The sequence below is a fragment of the Saccharomyces cerevisiae genome, chromosome VIII (genome assembly GCF_000146045.2).
Source record: "Saccharomyces cerevisiae S288C chromosome VIII, complete sequence".
NCBI classification, from domain to species: Eukaryota; Fungi; Ascomycota; class Saccharomycetes; order Saccharomycetales; family Saccharomycetaceae; genus Saccharomyces; species Saccharomyces cerevisiae.
The window spans coordinates 129342-151440 of NC_001140.6; the positions used below are offsets into that span (position 1 = coordinate 129342).

General features: G+C 37.7%; 13 protein-coding genes and 3 non-coding genes across 16 annotated transcripts, besides 7 other annotated features; 7 read left to right on the forward strand and 9 right to left on the reverse strand.

Moving 5' to 3' along the window:
- Positions 1-139: 139 nt before the first annotated feature.
- VPS29 (retromer subunit VPS29) lies at positions 140-1107 on the forward strand (the record flags this gene model as incomplete). The annotated part of the gene is made up of 2 exons (NM_001179142.1): positions 140-187; positions 307-1107. 2 exons carry the CDS (start codon positions 140-142, stop codon positions 1105-1107), a joined length of 849 nt encoding a protein of 282 aa, NP_011876.1.
- Positions 1108-1388: 281 nt separating this feature from the next.
- On the reverse strand, positions 1389-2105 carry ARD1 (peptide alpha-N-acetyltransferase complex A subunit ARD1; the record flags this gene model as incomplete). The annotated part of the gene is made up of 1 exon (NM_001179143.1): positions 1389-2105. The coding sequence occupies one exon, from the start codon at positions 2103-2105 to the stop codon at positions 1389-1391; it is 717 nt and encodes a 238-aa protein (NP_011877.1).
- Positions 2106-2705: 600 nt separating this feature from the next.
- Positions 2706-3581, forward strand: SPO13 (Spo13p; the record flags this gene model as incomplete). Its single annotated transcript, NM_001179144.1, has 1 exon — positions 2706-3581. The coding sequence occupies one exon, from the start codon at positions 2706-2708 to the stop codon at positions 3579-3581; it is 876 nt and encodes a 291-aa protein (NP_011878.1).
- A 103-nt stretch (positions 3582-3684) lies between these two features.
- On the reverse strand, positions 3685-3766 carry YNCH0004C. Its single transcript has one exon. It is a non-coding gene; the product is annotated as a tRNA-Ser (tRNA).
- A 93-nt stretch (positions 3767-3859) lies between these two features.
- Positions 3860-4101: a long terminal repeat (Ty1 LTR).
- Positions 4097-4198: an origin of replication (ARS807; Autonomously Replicating Sequence).
- A 25-nt stretch (positions 4199-4223) lies between these two features.
- Positions 4224-4343: a long terminal repeat (Ty1 LTR).
- Positions 4344-4668: a long terminal repeat (Ty1 LTR).
- A 311-nt stretch (positions 4669-4979) lies between these two features.
- Positions 4980-5051, forward strand: YNCH0005W. Its single transcript has one exon. It is a non-coding gene; the product is annotated as a tRNA-Gln (tRNA).
- Positions 5052-5212: 161 nt separating this feature from the next.
- Positions 5213-7192, forward strand: MIP6 (Mip6p; the record flags this gene model as incomplete). Its single annotated transcript, NM_001179145.1, has 1 exon — positions 5213-7192. One exon carries the CDS (start codon positions 5213-5215, stop codon positions 7190-7192), a length of 1980 nt encoding a protein of 659 aa, NP_011879.1.
- A 347-nt stretch (positions 7193-7539) lies between these two features.
- On the reverse strand, positions 7540-9114 carry YSC84 (Ysc84p; the record flags this gene model as incomplete). The annotated part of the gene is made up of 2 exons (NM_001179146.1): positions 7540-8899; positions 9068-9114. 2 exons carry the CDS (start codon positions 9112-9114, stop codon positions 7540-7542), a joined length of 1407 nt encoding a protein of 468 aa, NP_011880.1.
- Positions 9115-9352: 238 nt separating this feature from the next.
- YSC83 (Ysc83p) lies at positions 9353-10510 on the forward strand (the record flags this gene model as incomplete). Its single annotated transcript, NM_001179147.1, has 1 exon — positions 9353-10510. One exon carries the CDS (start codon positions 9353-9355, stop codon positions 10508-10510), a length of 1158 nt encoding a protein of 385 aa, NP_011881.1.
- Positions 10511-10669: 159 nt separating this feature from the next.
- On the reverse strand, positions 10670-12061 carry ARG4 (argininosuccinate lyase ARG4; the record flags this gene model as incomplete). Its single annotated transcript, NM_001179148.1, has 1 exon — positions 10670-12061. The coding sequence occupies one exon, from the start codon at positions 12059-12061 to the stop codon at positions 10670-10672; it is 1392 nt and encodes a 463-aa protein (NP_011882.1).
- Positions 11008-11933: an origin of replication (ARS2; Autonomously Replicating Sequence).
- A 491-nt stretch (positions 12062-12552) lies between the features above and the next one.
- Positions 12553-14217, reverse strand: DED81 (asparagine--tRNA ligase DED81; the record flags this gene model as incomplete). The annotated part of the gene is made up of 1 exon (NM_001179149.1): positions 12553-14217. One exon carries the CDS (start codon positions 14215-14217, stop codon positions 12553-12555), a length of 1665 nt encoding a protein of 554 aa, NP_011883.1.
- A 437-nt stretch (positions 14218-14654) lies between these two features.
- On the forward strand, positions 14655-16721 carry YHR020W (proline--tRNA ligase; the record flags this gene model as incomplete). The annotated part of the gene is made up of 1 exon (NM_001179150.1): positions 14655-16721. One exon carries the CDS (start codon positions 14655-14657, stop codon positions 16719-16721), a length of 2067 nt encoding a protein of 688 aa, NP_011884.1.
- A 179-nt stretch (positions 16722-16900) lies between these two features.
- Positions 16901-16973, reverse strand: YNCH0006C. The gene has a single exon. It is a non-coding gene; the product is annotated as a tRNA-Ala (tRNA).
- Positions 16974-16989: 16 nt separating this feature from the next.
- Positions 16990-17330: a long terminal repeat (Ty3 LTR).
- A 172-nt stretch (positions 17331-17502) lies between these two features.
- Positions 17503-17773: a long terminal repeat (Ty4 LTR).
- Positions 17774-18529: 756 nt separating this feature from the next.
- RPS27B (40S ribosomal protein eS27 RPS27B) lies at positions 18530-19328 on the reverse strand (the record flags this gene model as incomplete). Its single annotated transcript, NM_001179151.1, has 2 exons — positions 18530-18775; positions 19326-19328. The coding sequence occupies 2 exons, from the start codon at positions 19326-19328 to the stop codon at positions 18530-18532; spliced, it is 249 nt and encodes an 82-aa protein (NP_011885.1).
- Positions 19329-19883: 555 nt separating this feature from the next.
- On the forward strand, positions 19884-20339 carry ECM12 (Ecm12p; the record flags this gene model as incomplete). Its single annotated transcript, NM_001181428.1, has 1 exon — positions 19884-20339. One exon carries the CDS (start codon positions 19884-19886, stop codon positions 20337-20339), a length of 456 nt encoding a protein of 151 aa, NP_011886.1.
- YHR022C (uncharacterized protein) lies at positions 20234-21004 on the reverse strand (the record flags this gene model as incomplete). The annotated part of the gene is made up of 1 exon (NM_001179152.1): positions 20234-21004. One exon carries the CDS (start codon positions 21002-21004, stop codon positions 20234-20236), a length of 771 nt encoding a protein of 256 aa, NP_011887.1.
- An 871-nt stretch (positions 21005-21875) lies between these two features.
- Positions 21876-21965, reverse strand: YHR022C-A (uncharacterized protein; the record flags this gene model as incomplete). The annotated part of the gene is made up of 1 exon (NM_001184597.1): positions 21876-21965. The coding sequence occupies one exon, from the start codon at positions 21963-21965 to the stop codon at positions 21876-21878; it is 90 nt and encodes a 29-aa protein (NP_878087.1).
- Between the last annotated feature and the right edge of the window lie 134 nt (positions 21966-22099).

The window sequence follows — 22099 nt, forward strand, 5'->3', positions numbered from 1 at the left end:
AGATTTCCGTAACACCTTTCAGTTTTACTATTCCGCGTGGCGAGGTAAAGATCATAAAAATACAAGTTTGTTATAGCATTTCCTGCAAATAATTGCTGTAACTAGTGGCGAAAAGGTCATAGAATTATTCGCCTAAATTATGTTGTTGTTAGCATTAAGTGATGCACATATTCCTGATAGAGCAACTGTATGTGTTATTCTCCTTTCTTCTCTGGTTAGCTGTAGTGGAACCTATAACGGCCATTGCGCCACAACTTCCTTTAACATTAATACTAACATATTGATAACGACTTCAATTGCAAGTAGGATTTACCTGTAAAATTCAAAAAATTACTAAGCGTTCCTGATAAAATATCTCAGGTCGCTTTATTAGGTAATAGTACAAAGTCTTATGACTTTTTGAAATTTGTCAATCAGATATCTAACAATATAACAATCGTAAGAGGAGAATTTGATAATGGGCACTTACCAAGCACGAAGAAAGATAAAGCATCAGATAACTCTAGACCGATGGAAGAAATTCCTATGAATAGTATAATAAGGCAAGGTGCTTTGAAAATCGGCTGTTGTAGCGGTTATACCGTTGTGCCAAAGAACGACCCCTTATCTTTGTTAGCATTGGCACGCCAGTTGGATGTAGACATTTTATTGTGGGGTGGTACTCATAACGTTGAAGCTTATACCTTAGAGGGAAAATTTTTCGTTAATCCAGGTAGCTGTACGGGTGCTTTTAATACAGATTGGCCAATTGTCTTTGATGTTGAGGATAGCGATGAAGCTGTGACATCAGAGGTGGACAAGCCGACTAAGGAGAATCAGTCGGAGGATGACGATGCCAAGGGTGGATCAACAGGAAAGGAACAACCTGGGTCTTACACGCCTAAAGAAGGCACTGCTGGGGAACGTGAGAATGAGAATGAAAGCAACGTTAAGCCTGAAAACCAATTTAAGGAAGACGAGGTTGATATGTCAGATTCGGATATAAATGGGTCTAATTCACCAAGTTTCTGCCTCTTGGATATTCAAGGCAATACCTGCACGTTATACATTTATTTATACGTTAATGGAGAAGTGAAGGTCGATAAAGTGGTTTATGAAAAGGAATAGGGTAGCCATTTTCATTTTTATGCATTTCTATGATGTCTAAACATTAGATGCATTCGTGAACTTTTTCTTGCAGACGAGATAGATGTAATTAAGATATCCTATCTGCCGGATATTACATATATAAAAAAAGAAAGCTTGCATGCACAGTTTCCTTACTATTCATGCTCACACAATTCTACCGAATTAGCACTGCAGTGTTTAGAACCGTGCTCAAAAAGAGCTAACAGAGCTTGTGAAGAAGCCTGGATGAAAATATACTACGTTTATATAGGTTGATTTAATTATACAATGATATCATTTACGCCTTGCTTAATGATATCCTCTAGTAGATCGCTTTCTAGATCGTCTTCTAGTTTTTCCTCATTCTCTTTCAAACGGCGATGGGTGAAGTTGCTTATCTGCAACTCCTCTAATTTTAAAACCTTCTTCATGGCGTATGCATCTTCACCATCCTGATAGTAGCTTTTCTCGATACTCAACACCTCAAACGCCAATGTGTCCCTGTACAAGTGTAAAGCTGCTCTATTAGATTGTCTCACATGCAAGGAAACATATTCCGCTTGATGAACTTCTCTCAACGCAAATAAAGCTTGTCTCATTAAGTTTTCGGCAATCCCCATCCTTCTATAGGTTCTCATGACACTTAAGGAAGTAATATGACCATTTGGTGGCTCGTTTTGCTGGTCGGGGTCGTCGTTCATCTTCACGAGAACGTATCCAACTAATTTTTCGCCCGGAGCCAAGTATGTTGGATCCAACTTGATTGTCCTGCCGTCATTGGTCCCATCTAAGGTCAATTCCAATTTGTCGTTCTCATCTTGTTCATCACTATCTTCACAGTCCAAAGTGGTGGTAGTAGCAACAAACGAAGCCTCTGGCCACGAGAGAATATGATACATATAATATTTCATCATATAATTTTCGGGTAGGTTATGAAGGTTGGCATTTTGCATACATATAATGTCATTGATTGTCGCTCTGCGAATATTAATAGGCATGGTTGACGAAGTTTTATTTTGGAGCTTGATCGTATGTATTTAGGTTTCCCTTTTCACTTGGCAATTACTCGTTGCTGACAAAAGGTTTCAAACTTTTCAGACGGTGCTTTTTTTTTCTGTTCAAAAAACCAATTGACGCGAGAAAGTGAGGATTGAGCCTAGAGATCAATAAAGACAAATTAGCATTGGATGCAATACTACTAAAGCAAGCGCTTTAAGAGAAAATATTTGTCCTGGAAGTCTCATGGAGATTATACTTTATGAATTCTTTATCTCCGGGCAGAAGGCACTTCAGCGTATCATTTGTTCCATGATATTTTCTGAATAAACTTCAGAATTATAATACACAGTATTTACACATCTAATTTTTGACTACAGTATAATATTCAAGCTTCTTGATTTACCTGCAGTTATGCTTAAATTCACATTTGAATTCTTTAGTATCCGTTTAGCTAGTTAGTACCTTTGCACGGAAATGTATTAATTAGGAGTATATTGAGAAATAGCCGCCGACAAAAAGGAAGTCTCATAAAAGTGTCTAACAGACAATTAGCGCAATAAGAAGAAAGAAAACGGATTGAAGTTGAGTCGAGAATAATTATGGCACCCAGAAAACGCTTTAGGCTACTCGAATTAGGGTCACCAACACATTCTAAAAGGAAAGTTCAAAAACCTCTTCAAGAGAAGACCCCAAACTTGCGAGTTTCTCCACTTGCTTTTAAAATTGGTAAAGAAATCAAGAATAAGGAAATCAGAAAAACAAAAAAAACAGAATCAGAAAATATATTCAATTCGAAACATGTCGATTTAAGACTAGAAAGCCCACATCCAGGATTAAATTTTGTAAGTGATGCTCAACAGTACTCAAAGGCTGGAGATGTTCGATATTTGAAAAATAAATCAAGCAATACCTTGAAAAACGAAAGACAAACAATAGAGCGCCCCTCATTTGATAATTCCTTAAGGTTCGAGGACATTGAGCAGCCTCCAAAATCTACTTCAACGCCGGTTCTTTCTCAATCTTCTCAAATAAATGTAGAAAGAGAAGCACCCATGTTTCCAGTTCCTTACTATATTGCTCCTTCTCCTATGTATAATTTTAGCCCGTATCAAAATTTCGTTGGAAACCCAACGTTCCTGACGCCAAGTCATAACCCAAACCTAAACTATGCCATTCCCATCCAACGGCCGGAGTTGCTTTATCCGAATGTTAACGTATACGATTCGCCATTGTTTAAGAAAACAAGACTGCCCCATCAGACCAAAAGTCTAGATAAAGAAAAAAATTACCAATATCTTCCAATATATCCGGTCTCGATTTCTAATAACGGAGATTTTGTTGGCCAAGAGACACCAAGGGCAGCACCAAAGTTAAGTAAAAAGAGACTTTCAAATACATTGGATGTTAATTGTTCCGATTATGAGTCTAGTGGACAAAATGCAACTTATAATGATAGTGAGTCTTCCCTTAATTAAAAAGATTAGTTTACTTTTTCTGTAGAATGTTAATTAGTTTATTGCATAGAAAATCTTTAATACTGAATGACAAAATTTCCACAATTTTTTTTAAAAAAATTATCGACAACTGCAGGACTCGAACCTGCGCGGGCAAAGCCCAAAAGATTTCTAATCTTTCGCCTTAACCACTCGGCCAAGTTGCCACTTATTATATAAGTCGTAAGCATAATATCAGGATCTTATGCCTTAGTATAAGTCAATTGAAATTGCAATCCTTGTATGTTTTATATTAAATTTTGGGTGAATAATTGGATAATTGTTTGAAATCCATTGTTGAAGAAAGGCTATAATATTCGTACACAGAGTATACTAGAAGTTCTTCTCGAGGGTCTTGGAATCCACAAAAAGGCGTCGATAAATCTCCATAACTATATTACTTTATCCTATTACATTATCAATTCTTGCTTTTAGCTTCTATTGTATTTGATAAAATATTTCGGCTTCTTTTATGTGTATGCGATTGCGTATTACTAAATATAAATTTATATTTCCTGCGACCATTTGTCCGTCAGAAAAGGCTCTCAAAAAAACAACACTACCCTTTTACCGGAAATCACAAACTAAATGTTAAAATAAGAATTTAACATCATCCATTGATTATGAATATTGAGTGAATGATTTAATGATTGTTGCGATTTCCTTGTTGGTGAAGGCTATGATATCAGCTATGCAGAATATACTAGTAGTTATCCACCAGAACATAAGAATCCTCAAAATGTAATTAAAAATCCACTATCGTCTATCAACCAATAATTATACTATCAATATATTATCATATACGGTGTTAGATGATGAAATAAGTTATGAGAAGCTGTCATCGAAGTTAGAGGAAGCTGAAGTGCAAGGATTGATAATGTAATAAGATAATGAAACATATAAAACGGAATGAGGAATAATCGTAATATTAGGTTGTAGAAATATAGATTCCATTTTGAGGATTCCTAAATCCTCGAGGAGAACTTCTAGTATATTGTGTATACCTAATATAATAGCCTTTATCAAAAATGGAATCCCAACAATTATCTCAAAATTCACCTAATTCTCAGAATCTGTATTTCGACATAAGGTTATTATGATTATTTCTCCTTCCGTTCTATATTTTTCATTACCCTATTACATTGTCAATCCTTGCATTTCTGCTTTCATTAGAATTGATGACTGTTTCTCAATGTTTATGCCATCTTCTTACAACTTATTTGACAATAAACTAGTAGCGTGAGTACTAATAAACGGATGATATTTTGAAGTTTCATAACAACAATCAAAATTTGATGTATTTCATTAAAAATTGATTGATTTTGGGTAATGCAAGGATGACGTATTCGATCATGATTTTCAGATCGACCAGTAAGTTCCGGTCCTATAGTGTAGTGGTTATCACTTTCGGTTTTGATCCGGACAACCCCGGTTCGAATCCGGGTAGGACCTTTTTTTGCTAAAATGAACTTGTGTCACAAATTCCGTTCGAAATGGCGGTCCTTTTCCAATAAGTTTTCTTTTTATGGCATTTTTAGCAATTAGAGCTTACTTAACATAATGAATTATCCAAGTCAATAAAAGCAGAAATACGAAAAATTCCCTAAAAAAAGATGCCAAACTCTCATGGTAATGTATTGAATAATATCTCTTTAAATAGCAAGCAAAATCCCAGATCGATTTCTAAAAGTTGCCCAAATGATAAAGATGCAAGGCAGAAAAGCTTCAAAACGATATCAGCCCAAGCACTAGTACGCGTGCAAGGAGCTGGATATAAGCTCGGTGATGTGAAATTAAAGGATGCTGAAGTCAAAGAAAAGAATAGCCTCAAAAAATACGATTGTAAAAATGCAACTCAAGAAAAGAAAGAACAAGAGCAAGTATTTGAAAAAACTGTTGCAAAGGGAAGCGTGCAAAAATATATCACGAAAACTTCAAAGACAAATAGTTTGTTTATAGGAAATCTGAAATCAACTGTCACTGAAGAAATGCTAAGGAAGATATTCAAAAGGTATCAATCTTTTGAATCTGCTAAAGTGTGTCGTGATTTTCTCACCAAAAAATCATTGGGTTATGGCTATTTGAATTTCAAGGATAAAAACGATGCAGAATCTGCAAGGAAAGAATTTAATTATACGGTTTTTTTTGGTCAAGAAGTTAAAATAATGCCATCTATGAAAAATACATTATTTAGAAAAAACATCGGAACAAATGTTTTTTTCTCTAACTTACCACTGGAAAATCCCCAACTGACCACAAGATCATTTTATCTAATAATGATCGAGTACGGAAATGTACTGTCATGTCTTCTAGAAAGAAGAAAAAACATTGGGTTCGTTTATTTCGATAACGATATTTCTGCTAGAAATGTAATCAAAAAATACAATAACCAAGAATTTTTTGGAAATAAAATTATATGTGGATTGCATTTTGACAAAGAAGTAAGAACTAGACCTGAATTTACAAAAAGAAAAAAAATGATTGGCTCCGACATAGTTATCGAAGACGAACTATTGGCTAGCAATAATTTATCAGATAATGCTCGTTCGAAAACAATATTAGTCAAAAATTTACCATCTGACACAACACAAGAAGAGGTCTTGGATTACTTCAGCACTATTGGCCCCATAAAATCTGTATTCATCTCTGAAAAGCAGGCGAACACACCACATAAAGCGTTCGTCACATATAAAAATGAAGAAGAATCTAAAAAGGCACAGAAATGTTTGAATAAAACAATTTTTAAAAACCATACCATTTGGGTTGGTCCTGGTAAAGATAAGCCTGTTCATAATCAAATTGGAACGAACAAGAAAACAAAGGTTTATCTAAAAAATTTAAGCTTCAATTGCAATAAGGAGTTTATTTCTCAACTATGTTTACAAGAAAAAATAAGATTCAGTGAAATTAAGATCACAAACTATAACTCATTAAATTGGACATTTTGTGGACATGTTGAGTGTTTTTCTCGTAGTGATGCTGAGAGATTATTTAATATTTTGGATAGGAGACTAATTGGAAGTAGTTTGGTTGAGGCATCATGGTCAAAGAATAATGATAATATACTAAATGAGATAGACTATGACGATGGTAACAACAATGAAAATTATAAGAAATTAATCAACATTAGTTCCATGATGCGTTTCCGCACACAAGAGTTATCAGCTCATCAAAAGGGATTAACGTCACAGTTTCAACAAGTAGTTTCCCCATTCTCATCATATTCAAATTCCTACACAAACATGAACTCTCTCGTAGCTACGCCGATGAAACCTCATCCAGCATTTAATTTAATTACAAATACTGTTGACGAAAAACTGCATCAGCCTAAGAGAACTAAACAGGAGAATGCAGAAATACTTGAGTCCTTAAAAAAAATTATAAACAGAAATTTACAACGTATAAGTATTTCTGGTTTAAATAAAGAAGAAAATCTGCGCAGCATTTCCGAGTTTATTTTTGACGTATTTTGGGAGCATGACTCAGAAAGGCTATCGCACTTTTTATTAATGACAAATACTTCATTAGAATCACAGAAAATTCTACAAAAACAAGTCACTAGAGCTGCTGAAAGCCTCGGATTTACAGTTTGATTCCTTTTAAAGGAAGAAGGCAGGTTCATCAATATGCAATTTTCGGTACAAAAGTACGTATGTCTATAAAAATAGAGTATTGTTTTCTTTGCTATCTTAATCTACCCAGAATTATTCCAAGGAGTTTCAGCCTCGATTTTTTTTTAGTTTAATGGCGTATAGTCCAGTTTCAAGAAATACTCCACCTACTAAGTGAGTACTTAAGAAGTGGTTCCTCGAAGCTTTCCATTGTGATTATATAACTACAAACATTTCGTAAACATAGCTGAATAAGGAACCCATCCTCAACTTCATAACTCTAAAAAAAAATTCTATATATAGGAACGAGACATATGGAGGACGATAATTTAAGAAACTCTAACGTAGTTTGCAGGGAATATTCCTTCTTTTCCGTTAGTCCTGCCTGTCCACCAATCATTTTGAGAATCTGATTTTTTTAAGATAGTAATAACATCACCTTTTTTGAAAGCCAAGTCGCCTGGTTGTTCTCCAGCAAAATTGTAGAGAGCAACAGCCGTTGGTGTCGCCGAATTTGTAGCAGTGGATTCATTACCTAACCCTGTCTTCGACATTTTATGTGATAAATCATCGACATTGCTCATATTGCTGGGGTGAGTTGGGCCATGACCAAGGCTATAACCCCTTTCTCTACCATAACCACGCCTATTTCCTCGGGTATTATCATAATCCCTACCGGAATGGTTGGGACGGGAGTATTCAGTATCTCTATCATACAAATCATCTTCCCATCGGGTATTCGCACGCGGCTTAGTACCCCTATCTATCTGTGGGCCTCTATTGCGGCTGCTGTTTCTATTTGGAGATCTTCCGTAATCATAATCTTCATCTTCGCTATCAAAATCTCCATACCCGCGACCACGTCCGTAACCATCATCATCATAATCATCATCATAACGACTGCGTGACCCCAGCGACATTCCTCTTCTTCTTGATGATCTTGTGTTTGGACGTGTTGAGGATTCATCAGTAGAATCAAAGGAATCTGGAATATCGTCGTAATAATGGCTTGTGTTGTCGCTGTATTGACCGTCATCATAAAAATCATCACCGCTAGCGTTGTCATCATGGTCGTGGCGTGTAAAGTTGAACGCTCTTGATTCCAAGATACGGAGTAGGGGGTCTGCTGCTGGTGGAACTTTTACTCTACCTGACAAAATCATCTTTGATGTACAGTTATCGCCGTAAAACTTTCGATTAGCTTCCCTTCTCTCCAAGATGGCTGAACCTTCCACAGACACACCGGCAAATAAACCTTTGCTTTTGGAATAGGCAAAAACTGCCGAGACACCACCTGTGGATGCAGAAGCTGCAGCTTCTGCACTTCTTCCAAGAGGACCTGCGGAAACTGACACATTACCACCTAAAGTAATTGTACCAAATTCAGAAAAGGACCTCACTGCCTCTTCCGAATTTAAAATAAAAACAAAATCTGTCAATTCAACGCCGACCATACCACCTGCACCAGCACCTGCCATAGCGATAGCAGAGGGAGCCGACCATGTACCGTCTTTTAACCTGGCCACAATCACCCCAGAACCTGCTCTCCCTGAAAACAAGAAGCCAGCCTTTAAAACCGTGATAATTGCTAGACCTTTAGCTCTTTTTAGCACATATGGTGGAATAACTTGGTCTGCTCCAAATACTTGATTTGGTTTAACAAAACTCCTTAGAACTTTCGCGGCCTTCCTGTAGTTAAAACATTCGAAATAAATCAATCATAAAGTTGTTAGTACATTACTTTTGAAAACTCATGCCCCATAAGCAATGGACACAGACTAGAGAGCTATCTTGAACATTTTAGCTGCATCCATAAGTTTAGAGGAGGGGCAGCAGGAAGCATATATATGAACATACTTGGTCTCGCTTTTCAAGCTTCGAGGAATTGGATTATTGATACCCATTTTTGGATTTTGGATTTGATATTACCACTACTCTTGAAAATTTTACTGTGAAGTGTAAGATAGTTTCATGTTATAGATAATGTTAAGAACAGGGTCTAGTTAGGGGGTAGTCAACTTTAATTCCCTTCAGGTCGTTTTCGGTCAGCGTCGGAACATGTAAAAATGTTGTAGGTGGCATACAAACAGGAAATATAAAACAGACAACAGAAGATATTTGCTCTCAAAAAAACAAATAAAAATGGCTTGGTCTGGTGGTAAGGATATAGTGGATCAGATATTTGATGCTGGGTATTGGCTCGTCTCGAAAAGCGCTGTCTTGAGCGATGAGATCAAGAACCACGTCGAAAAATCAATTGAATCCATATCTGGAAAGATATCCAACAAGGAGACTCCTCGACTACAGGAAAACGACAGTAACAGATCTAAAGTATATAAAACTTTGAGGATCGGGCTCCAGGATCATTGGAAGCTAGGCTTGGGAATTTCTGCCACCTCCCTGTGCTTATACCTTGGGTATAGGACCTTTTTTAAACTGCCACCTAATTTACCTGAAGCAGAATCTCAAGTGGTATTAATACTGGGCGATATGAATGATCCTATCATAAGGAATCAAGTGATGGATTTATATCGCAGACGGTTTACAGTATATATTTGTACTGAAAATGCAGACGTCTATAAGAAGCACGAAGAAGATCAGGATTTCATATATTACATTGATCCCACCTGCGAAAAAGACTTCGAGGGTTTTTTTGTTGATGTACCAAGGCTAGCATCCATATTGTTTATGCCAAGGTTATCATATCATCCATCCGGAGTAATTTCATGTGACTCATTGGAATCTGAAATTCATTCAAGTATATTTGTGTATTATCAAGCATTATTAAGCATTATACCCCATTTGAAGAGAAAAACCCAACTAATTATGTTCAATCCATCTTTGACTGCGGACCTGAACTTAGTCCATCATAGTACAGAAATTATAACGTCTGGAATAATCGACTCACTATTTAAAATTTTCAAGGAATATCAAAGGTTAAATGTTTCCACAATCAAGCTTGGAATCCTGCAGATTGGGTCACAACCATCGAACTATAAATTTTTGAGAATGGCCGGTTCAGACATTCACGAGGCCCTACATTATCCAGTTTACAAAATGATAATGAGTGCGAATGGGTATAAACTAAGACAACTGCTAAGTTGGTTAACGACTTTGGGAGGTTACAATAGTGTGTATTATTGCGGCCGTTTTAGTTATTTAGTCTCATGGCCATTTGCTTCACTTATATTCAACCATCACACACGTCTTTCCCTGAAACGCTTGAGAGGAAGATTAGCCAAGGTATATAGCAGCATTATTTCGTTTTTTTGCCGGTCATCTTCTAAATCATCCAAATAATATCCTTGATTAGATAACAATTGCTTATCTACGTATATATATACATAGCACAATCTCGAAAATATAATACTAATAACAAAATAAGTATTTAAAGAAGGGTTGATGAAGTCCTAGAAGTACCAGACCTGATGAAATTCTTGCGCATAACGTCGCCATCTGCTAATTTAATTGGGATTTCAAATTATCCAATTGCTTCAATACAGCAGATTTAGCGGTTCCACCAGTAGCATCTCGTCTTTCAACGCTTTGTTCAAAGTTAAAAGTTTCAAAAAGATCTTGTCCGAATCTCGAATCGATCTTTTGATACTGCTCCAAGGTTAATTTATCAATACCGCTTAGACCAAGTCTTTCAGCAGTAGCGACACACTCACCAGATATGTGATGAGTCTCTCTGAATGGAACACCCTTTCTGACCAAGTAATCTGCCAAGTCGGTAGCTAGCATATCCATCGTGAGAGCAGCTTCCATCTTTTCCTTATTTACAGTTAAGGTAGAAATAACACCTGTGGCAATCAGCATGGAGTGCTCTACAGTTGTTAAGCAATCGAATAGTGGCTCTTTGTCTTCTTGCATGTCTTTATCATAAGTAGATGGGATACCCTTCAAACTCATCAAGAATCCTGTCAGATCACCAAATACTCTACCGGATTTACCTCTTAACAACTCTAACGAGTCTGCATTCTTCTTCTGAGGCATTAAAGAAGAACCTGTTGAATAGGCGTCGCTCAACTGTATGAAACCAAATTCTGCTGTACAATATATAATCAAATCTTCAGCAAAACGAGAAATATGGTTCATGAACAAAGTTCCCCAAAACATCAACTCCACGATGAAATCTCTATCAGAAACAGCAACCAAGGAGTTACCAATTACACTATTGAAACCCAAACCTTCAGCCAAAAATTCTCTATCAATGCCGTAAGGATGACCAGCAAGAGCGCCTGCACCCAGTGGTGATTGATTCAATCTGTGTAGTATTTGACCCAGTCTCTTGTAATCTTCGGTGAAGTATGTTGCATAAGAGCTCAACCAATGAGACCATCTAATAGGTTGTGCCCTTTGTAAATGTGTGTAGCCTGGCATTAAGACATCTATCTCACCTTCGGCCCTCTTAATTAGAACTTCAACCAAGCCCTTTAAAGCTGGAAAGAGGGTGTCATTGACAATGTCACGACAGTATATTCTCAAATCGGTAACAACTTGATCATTACGGGATCTACCGGTGTGGACTTTACCAGCAATATCGCGGCCAATTAGTTCACCAAGACGTCTTTCATTCGCAGTATGGATATCCTCGTCGTTTGGATGACGGACAAATTTGTCAGCGTCCCATTCTTTTTTGATTTCAGCCAAACCTTCATGGATCTTTGCCAATTCTGTCTCCGTTAGAAGACCCAACTTCTGCAAGCCCGCTGTGTATACTTTAGTTCCTTCTAAATCTGCCTTATACATCTTATAATCATACGGAAGAGACGCATTGTAAAGGTGCATCAAAGGATCGGTTTCACCAGTGAATCTCCCACCCCATAGTTTTTGAGTGCCGTCTGACATGTTTGCCTTAGTCTTGTTATATAGTTACCTGCTTTTGAGCTCTTCAATTGCGAATATTCTCCCCTAGCTAAAGAAAGGTAGTCTTATCTCAGAGTTCTGTGCTTCGCTGACCTTTTATAATCCTTTTTTTTTTTTTTCACATGTTTCAATTTGCGCCAGCTTATCCAAAAAGTGAGTCATTCATCTACTAATCATGATTTTCGGGATTCTGCCAATGAGTAACCACCACAAGAACGAACAAATAATCGAAAAAAAAAAACTGTTCTAGGCCAGATATGATGGAGCCTTGGCAGATCAGGTTATTTGATTGTCGTTAACAGAGGGTTTGGAAGAGTAAAGAAAAATTAATTGCCTGCGCCAACCATTTATTGTTATAACGCTAATTCTTGAATAAATCAATGAATAATTAGAGAGAGGGAGGAACGTAAATATTAATCGGTATAAATATTTGTATATATGTGAGCGCTCACGTACTCTTCAGTAACTAAAGATCATGGCTTACATCTACCGCTGAAACGTGGATACAAGGAACAGTCTCTGACAGTGAATCTGTCACACAACCAGGCTAAAATACGTTCGGTACCGATACCGTAACCACCATGTGGGCAAGTACCGTATTTTCTTTGGTCAATGAACCAGTAGTAGGCGTCGGTATCAATACCCTCACGCTTAAACCCTGCCATTAGTTCGTCCATGTCGTCGATTCTCATAGAACCACCAGTGATTTCACCAACGTTTGGCATCAAAACGTCGACGGATTCAGTGACGCGGGGGTCGTCAGAACAACGCTTCATGTAGAAAGACTTGATTTCTACTGGGAATCTCGTCAAAAAGATTGGGACGCCGATGGTATCGGTCATCTTTCTTTCAGCAGCTTCTGCAATATCGTCACCAAATTTAAAGTCTTCGCCCTCTTCGTTCTTGATGTCGTGTTCGTTCAACCAGGTAATGGCATCCTTGTACTGTAATCTCATGAATGGAGCCTTTGGAGCCTTAAAGTTTGGATTCAATTGTTTTACGAGTGGGCCAGCAATTGGGTCTTCCAAAACGTATTGCACGGATTTGACGATCAAAGTTTCAATATGTTGTAATAGATCGTCGAAAGTCAAGAAGGCCAATTCAGCTTCGATATGGGTATATTCGGACAAATGTCTTCTTGTGTGGGACTTTTCAGCTCTGAAAGATTCTTGGATGGTATAAACATCACCTAGGGAGGCCAAACAGGTTTCTAAATATAATTGGGAACTTTGGGTCAAGTAAGCTTCCTCGCCGTAATAGTTCATCTTGAACAAAGTGGAACCACCTTCGACTTGAGTTTGCACCATACATGGTGGGGTAACTTCTGTCAAATGTTCTTCATCATAAACACGTCTAACGCTTTTCAGTAGAGCAGCACGGACTTTCATGACTGCAGACAAGGCATCTCCTCTCAAGGCCAAATGACGTTGGTCCAACAGTAAAGAAGGGTCTGAGCCCTCTGCGATTTTGTTTGTAAAGGAGTCTTCACCACCGGGGGCCAAACCTACAACTTCGTAATAGTCGACATTCAATTCAACACCACCTGGAGCGGTTTTACCCTCAGGCAATTTGACTATGGTACCGTACAGAGTAACGGTGGATTCCAAAGTCAGGTCCAAAGTTTGTTGAGCCAATGCCAAATCACCGGACAAGACACATTGAATGAAACCAGATCCGTCTCTGAGGACGACGAAAATAACCTTCTTGTTAGAACGTAATCTATGGATCCAACCGGAAACCTTAACTCTTTGTCCGACCTTGGAATAAGAGTCATAAATTCTAGTCTTAATGGCAGCTGGTAGCGATTCGTCCTCCTTAATGGTGATATTCAAAGCAGACAATTGCTTGGCAGCATTTTCTGCCTCTTTTTGTTGTTTCTTCAACTCCTGTTCCTTTTGCTTGACTGCCTTTTTCTTCAAACCATCACAGCCCTTACGAGCCTTCTTCAAAGCAGAAGCACTGATTTCCTGGTACTCGTTGTCTTCTGTCTTAAACACGAAAAGCTTAGGTTCCGTGGCATCGCTCTTCTGTTGAGATGCGAACAAAGCATATGCTGGGGTTTTGAATGGATGGTCTTGTGAACCGGCTGTGGTCAATTCGTCTACACCGGTAGCCTCCTTAATGTACAAAGATGACATGTTTGAAAAAAATGAGGATATAGATTACCTTGCTACTTGCGTGAGGACCCAGCACCGACTACTACTACGCACAATCTGAGGCCCAAACGTAATTTCTTCTACCTTTTTGATCGTCTTTGATAGCTCGACAGTATGACTGATCGAACTATCAGGGCATTGATCACCATGCACGATGGAAAATTTTTCACTTTTGCGTCCGATGGGAGGACGCGCCACGGATTTGGTAAAAAATGAAAAATTGGATAAGCGATGCTTGAGTCACTGAATGTCTTGGCCCTCGATTGGAAAAAGTATGCTCGTTACTTTTGCTAGATAGTTGCTGGCGGCCTGAAAAGCTTTCCTATAAGAGAATATAGAGGTTGGTGTACATCCGTGCTTCGACACATTATATAAAAAACATAACCATAAAGTAAGAGAGTAGAAGAACAAATCAAAATATGCCTGTTTCGGAAGCGTTTGCCAAGTTGTGTGTGAATGAGAAGCCTCCTGCTGAATCTGCCGTTGCGGTGAAGTCTTTGGTCTTCAAACCAAAGACTCCAAAGTCCGCCACCCCTGTTCCTATCGTTGTGGTGGCTTTGCAATCTACTACTACTCCTTCTGCGTTGATTGCCAACGCTACGTCCAGTAAGGATCCAAGATTGGCTCGCGATGATTTGGTCAAGCAAGCGTTCCAATCTGAATCCGCTAGAGCTTTTATCTTGGGGGATTTGGCTAACGCCACGTCCAATTTTCACTTGCTAATTGATCACGAGTTGGGTACTGTTGACGGTGACACTATCTTGCAGTTAAACGACAGTACTTATATGAAGAAATCTGACATGATGAAATTTCTAAACAATTTTGAGGATAGTCAAAAAGTGGTTGATTTCTCCCAAGAGGTGTCTAAGGAAACCGCTACAGAAGGCAAGAAACAACAGAAAAAGCAGCAACCTTCTAAGGCAGGCACTGCAGCAGCAGCAGCAGCAGCAGCTTTGGAAGACGCCAAACTTATTGGTATCACCGTAGACAAAGCGTTGGATTTCCCAGGCTGGTACCAACAAATCTTGACCAAGGGTGAAATGTTGGACTACTACGATGTTTCTGGCTGTTACATCTTAAGACCTCCTTCTTATGCGATCTGGGAAAACATTCAGAAATGGTTCGACGACAAGATCAAGGCCATTGGTGTACAAAATGCCTATTTCCCAATGTTTGTTTCCTCACGTGTGTTGGAAAAGGAAAAGGACCATGTTGAAGGCTTTGCTCCAGAAGTTGCCTGGGTCACCAGAGCTGGCTCCTCTGAATTGGAAGAACCAATCGCCATTAGACCAACTTCTGAAACTGTCATGTATCCTTACTACGCAAAATGGGTCCAGTCTTACAGAGATTTACCATTGAAACTAAACCAATGGAATTCTGTGGTTAGATGGGAATTCAAGCATCCTCAGCCCTTTTTAAGAACCAGAGAATTCTTGTGGCAAGAAGGTCATACTGCTCACTTGACTGCTAAGGATGCCGAAGAGGAGGTTTTGCAAATCTTAGATTTCTACGCTGGGGTTTACGAAGAGTTATTAGCTGTTCCAGTGGTTAAGGGTAGAAAGACCGAAAAGGAAAAATTTGCTGGTGGTGACTTCACCACAACTTGTGAAGGCTATATTCCACAAACCGGTCGTGGTATTCAAGGTGCCACCTCTCACCATTTGGGCCAAAACTTTTCTAAGATGTTCAATTTGTCTGTGGAGAACCCACTAGGTTCTGATCATCCAAAGATCTTTGCGTACCAAAATTCATGGGGTTTATCCACTCGTGTCATTGGTGTCATGGTCATGATCCACTCTGACAACAAGGGTTTGGTTATCCCACCAAGAGTGTCCCAATTCCAATCCGTTGTCATTCCAGTGGGCATCACAAAGAAGACCTCTGAGGAACAGCGTAAACACATTCATGAAACAGCCAGAAGTGTGGAATCCCGTTTGAAAAAGGTTGGCATTAGAGCCTTTGGTGACTATAACGATAATTACACACCAGGTTGGAAATTTTCCCAATACGAGCTAAAGGGTATTCCAATCCGTATTGAATTAGGTCCTAAGGATATTGAAAAAAACCAAGTCGTTGTCGTTCGTAGAAATGACTCCAAGAAATACGTCGTTTCTTTCGACGAATTGGAAGCCCGTATCCCAGAAATCTTAGAAGAAATGCAAGGAGATTTGTTCAAAAAAGCCAAGGAGCTATTCGACACCCACAGAGTTATCGTTAATGAATGGAGTGGTTTTGTTCCAGCATTGAACAAGAAGAACGTTATCTTAGCACCATGGTGTGGTGTGATGGAATGTGAAGAAGATATCAAGGAATCTTCTGCAAAGAAAGACGATGGTGAAGAATTCGAGGAAGATGACAAGGCACCAAGTATGGGTGCCAAATCTTTATGTATCCCATTCGACCAACCTGTATTGAATGAAGGTCAAAAATGTATCAAGTGTGAACGTATTGCTGTCAATTACTGTATGTTCGGTCGTTCTTATTAGTTGCATTTCCCACCTATAATTTTCATGTATAGAGTTTTTATTTTGTGCTTTTTATCTTTCTAAAAATCAAATATCATCATTTTCAAATAATGTTTCCGCTATTAAATGTACCTTACCATGTTGACAGCTTATACATTAACAGACCTTTATAGTACTGTTATGGTAATAACAAAAAAGATTGGACGAGTCCGGAATCGAACCGGAGACCTCTCCCATGCTAAGGGAGCGCGCTACCGACTACGCCACACGCCCTGATATTTGTTGAATGTGTTGTATTACGGGCTCGAGTAATACCGGAGTGTCTTGACAATCCTAATCTGAACAGTCTTAGGGAAGTAACCAGTTGTCAAAACGGTTTATCAGATTAATTCACGGAATGTTACTTATCTTATATATTATATAAAATATGAATCATACTAAGTGGTGGAAGCGCGGAATCTCGGATCTAAACTAATTGTTCAGGCATTTATACTTTTGGGTAGTTCAGCTAGGGAAGGACGGGTTTTGTCTCATGTTGTTCGTTTTGTTATAAGGTTGTTTCATATGTGTTTTATGAACGTTTAGGATGACGTATTGTCATACTGACGTATCTCATTTTGAGATACAACAGAATGAGTGGTATTAAAGAAATAAGGAATACCATAAGGTTGATCAAAATTAAATATTGGAAGGAAGGTAACTAGCTTTTTGACTTTATTATTGTTGGAACTAATAATCATTAATATTCGACACTTTAAAAATTTTTTATAAGATTAATATCGTTGCAATTAATACACCGTTTGTTGCTATGCTAACAATGTGAATACGCACACCGTATATTTATGTTCATTTCGTATATGTTTTTGCATGGGTGTGCCTTTTGCAGAAGACAGAAATGTTGTTCTGGCAAGGGAGACAATAGTTCAGTTGAGGTAAGGCCCTATTAGTTGAACATTAGAGTGCAAGTCATATATATGAGTAAAATGGGTGTCACATTAAATATATCGTGACTACCCAATCTTCTATTGTATTGGTGGTATTTAAGGTGAACTAATCCGCATGTGTTTTATATAATTTCAGACAGAAACAATTATCCTTAGTGAAAAAAATAAGAAAATTCTGGTTCGGTTATTGAGTTATTTTAAAACCTTATTCCTAACAGCAGCTTTCACTATTTCCAGTGACATTTATGCCCGGTATAATGACCATTGCAATAACATGTATACATGTAATTCCAGGTGCATCATTTATGCTTCTGGCACTTACAGTATAGATTTTAATACCAAAAAATGGTATCAGTAATGTTACCAGCGATTTCTAACCAAATGTGACTGGTATTACTATTAGGGTATTCGATGTATCAAATGTTACTATCATTATCACTATTGTGGATATAGTATTGGGCTCTATCACGATACTCCATTTAACTCCTACAAAGAGGTTACGCTCGGATGAAATGCCTTTGTTTAACACCACAGCAGCTAACTGTGGCTACAGGGTCGAGGACTATATCTGCACTTTTATGGTCATTACTAAGAATACTAGAGAAACTTACTGTACGATACAATTCAAATGACAAAACCTCCTCTCCTACGGATTGTGCCTTTGATCATAAGATTAACAATGTCAAGAATGTTCCTCTCCTTTTAAACATCATTGGAAAATTCATTATTTAAATATATAATGAACCTGCCGACCTACTTCAACATCGCCTCCTTAGCGTATCCTTTCCGATTCTAAAAGGTTAATTTAATTGATTAAAAGTAAATTTATATTTATATATTTAGATAAAAGAAGATGATTTTAACTACACAAAAAAATAAATTAACTTACTTTCTTCTGAAAGAAGTACCTTCAGATAATTTGGCCTTACCACCGGTTGGAGTACATAAGACAGTAGAGCATGATTCACAAGTGACAGCAGTTTGAGCATGAGAAAAAACAGTGGTGATGTTCAAACAACCTGGGCATTTGACATCCAAGAAGTAGGATCTTGGGCCTTGAACCAAAGTCTTTAACTTGTGCTTTCTGGCTTCAGAAGCAGCAGTTGGGTGCAACAAATCTTGAACTAAAACCTGTAATGAAATAAATAGAAACGAAAACGAAAGTCGTTTCACAAAAAAATTGATGTTAGTAATTTGAAAACTGTAGGGTTGGGTAGGATACATCAGAAAAGTTAGAGGAGACAGGAAAAAGTGAGCATTTGTGCTCCAAAAAAAGAAGGATAAATCATTACCCAGCAGTATCCGGCATCATGATCCGCCATCTTCAACTGCTATAAGTTTCTATTATTGTTAGATTACCCATAACTCAACACCATATGCTTATCTCCACAGTAGATCTCAAATTTTCTGCTATACAGAGCCTTTCAATTCCCTATCTAAAAATTAATTGCTTTCTTTGCACGTCTTTAAAGTCTCCGTTACCAGTTTAATGCATGATTTGTTGATTTTGCGGAAACGCATACTCCTATCAAATGTCAGAGGTTGATTACTGCTTTATTTTCCTTTCTTTCTTTTTATTTTAGGCTTTTTTCTTCTACTAGAATTTCATCCGAATTCATTCCTCAAATATTGTTCTCTTCTGTTTCCTTCACATCTTATGTTTAATATCTCTTTCACATACCATATTGATCTAATATATATGCACTAATTATCTGGTGTGTTTTCGTATTCTCTAAATAAAAGCAAATGCTATATAGAACTTTTAACGTCTAATATCAATTATAGATAGTGTTAATGACTTGCAAGTTACAGCACACATGAAAGATGAGAGCATACTTACTAAACTGGGCCCAAGAAAGGTCAGCGGGAAGCAGAGGGGAATTGCTGCATTTCCCACCACGTCCTGGTGGGAGTTTCCTTTCCGAGAGCCACATTGCCTAGCTAGAGGAAGAGAGCCTTGGGCGGGGCGGATCCCGTCTAGATGGGTGGCAAACAAAAGTTTATGGTGGCCCGTGTTAAATGCGAACACACCTTCCTTTTTTCTTCTGAAATTTCCCCGGCAGATTTTTATTAAATTTTTTTCTTTATAATCCAATGGTGCATGGGTGAAAATGTATGGGCTAAATACAAGAAAGGATGTCAATATTTCTTTTTTACGCGGAAGGTTATAATAGACGTAAGTAATATGGAAAGAATTTATGGGATTTATAAAATAGATAATAAGTAGATAGCTGTCACAATGAACAGATCTTTTCACTTTCTAATAAAGTACATATATATACATGTTCTTCTTGTTTTTTATTTTCACATTAAGCAGCAGGCTATTATGCCTTTTTTTATTTTTTTCTTTTCATCATTCGACGGACTTTCATTTGACCTTCGAGTGGTAGCGTTTTTAGCCAAGCACGTTTTCGTTGGCGTTTGTTCACCCTTTTTTGTTGTAGGTTTTTTTGGTTCATCTAGAGTAGTTGTTACTGAATGGCTTTCGAAGCTTGTATTACCTCCTCCTCCAGTTTCAATAACACAGGTCTTCTCTTTGTCACGTAAGAGAGGCGAATTCTCCAGCGGATACATCTTGATTATAAACCCTTACAAAAGTTTCCTGCGATCACTTTTAGATTTTTCAATTTTCAATAATACTGCCAAGAACAAATCTTCAACATTTACATTGAACTTGGAGGATGTCTCAAAATAGTCTAAATTGCCTGGCGAGAAACCCAGCTCTTGGATAAATGTTAAAACCTTTTCATGAGTAATTGTTCTTTCCGAATCAAGATCACATTTCGTACACGCTATAATAATTGGAATATCCAATTCACATTCCAAACGTACGTGGTGAATAATACAAATATAAGACTCTAAGCTGGCAAGAGAGCTGTCATTAGTAGAATCGAAACATAATATAATTGCATCAGACTGCCTAATTTGAAGAGTAGTTAGCTCCGAAAGGTACGAAACCTCCATTTGATTGGTATCAAAAACTTGAACATCAATACTGGTGCGTCTTTGAGCAGTCGATTTATTGGCATTGATCAGGCGCTCTTCTAGGAAATTGCCACAACTTTCATAAATTGTGCCAGAGTTTTTAGCTTTGAAACCCGCATAATTCGGCAACTGTCCTTTTACGCCAAAGGTACGATAGTATTTTACCAAAGTATCAAATTGGATTGTCTTGTGGTAGAGGTCCGAAACCCTATAACGATTAGCATCTGATATTTGAAATGAACTACCTAGCCAACTGCGAACCAGAGAAGTTTTTCCAGAATGATCATCCCCCATTACAGTAATCTTCGAAGATTTCAAGTCGAAACATCTTGGGATTGACGCAAGGCTTGCGCCGTATGATAAGCGAACACTCATAGCGTTTGACCTAATACGGTATAATTAAAAGAAAAAAAGACAAAAAAATAGGATAGCCAACACAGAGCAGAACCTTAACAATTTCTCTAGATACAATTTACATGCTCAGCGTTTCTTTATATACATTCTCCCTGTATATATTCCTTTGAAAATTTCTTAGATTTTTTTGAAATTAAATAATAAGTAACGAGCCAAGATCGTTAAGGTAAGTACTTGAAAAGGATTTTTCAAAGAAGGCAAGCATAGACGATCTCTACGACATTTTTTTTTGCCCTTGATGTTCTTATGAAAAACAACTTCTACAAGTTGTACTTATCAGAAGTGCAAAAAAAAAAAATTGTTTAGACGACAAAAATAGCGTTTAATAATCAAGGTCATGGCTTTTAAACAAAGCGTTAATCTTAATCCCTATATCTCCTCTAAAATGGACGTAGCTTTTACAAAGGGATATTACGCTTGAGTATCCCTTTTGAAGATCGTTGCACCATTACGTATTAAAGCATTTTTTTTCCTCCGTCAAGATCTTACCCGAATACTGCTGCAGGACATACAAAGCGCACTGACATGACGCAGGAAGATTGATTAGAACCGTCCGCAAAATTTTCTTTGTTACAGCATTAGTAACGCATCACCTCCTTCTCAAGCTAGGGCACTTTTAACTCATAAAGCGACACATTGCCTTTTCAAATATTGTAGCTTTTCAAATCACGCAATGGAATATTTGCAGCATTCATTGTTCCGTCAAAAGTAAAATTTATTTTTAGTACTTCAACGTGGAAGGCAAACCTTGCCTTATACCTTTACATGGATGGTTTTATGCTATTGTGAAACGAAGTCAAAAGGCTAAACAAAAAGATAAAGGAGGGGCATATTATCGGACCACCTCGTATAGCAAGAAAGGGTACTTATCAAAAGAAAAGGTCGCTGAAAATCGAGCCCCTCTTGAGAATTTGATTTTCATACATATCCCTTTTCTCTTCCGGGTTAAAGCCTTTACATAAATGTGTCATTGTATAGCATTACTTTTTTTTTGGTGTGAAAAAAAAATCGGAAAAATATTCACAGGGTAATGCTGAGATAGCTTTTCTTACCCTC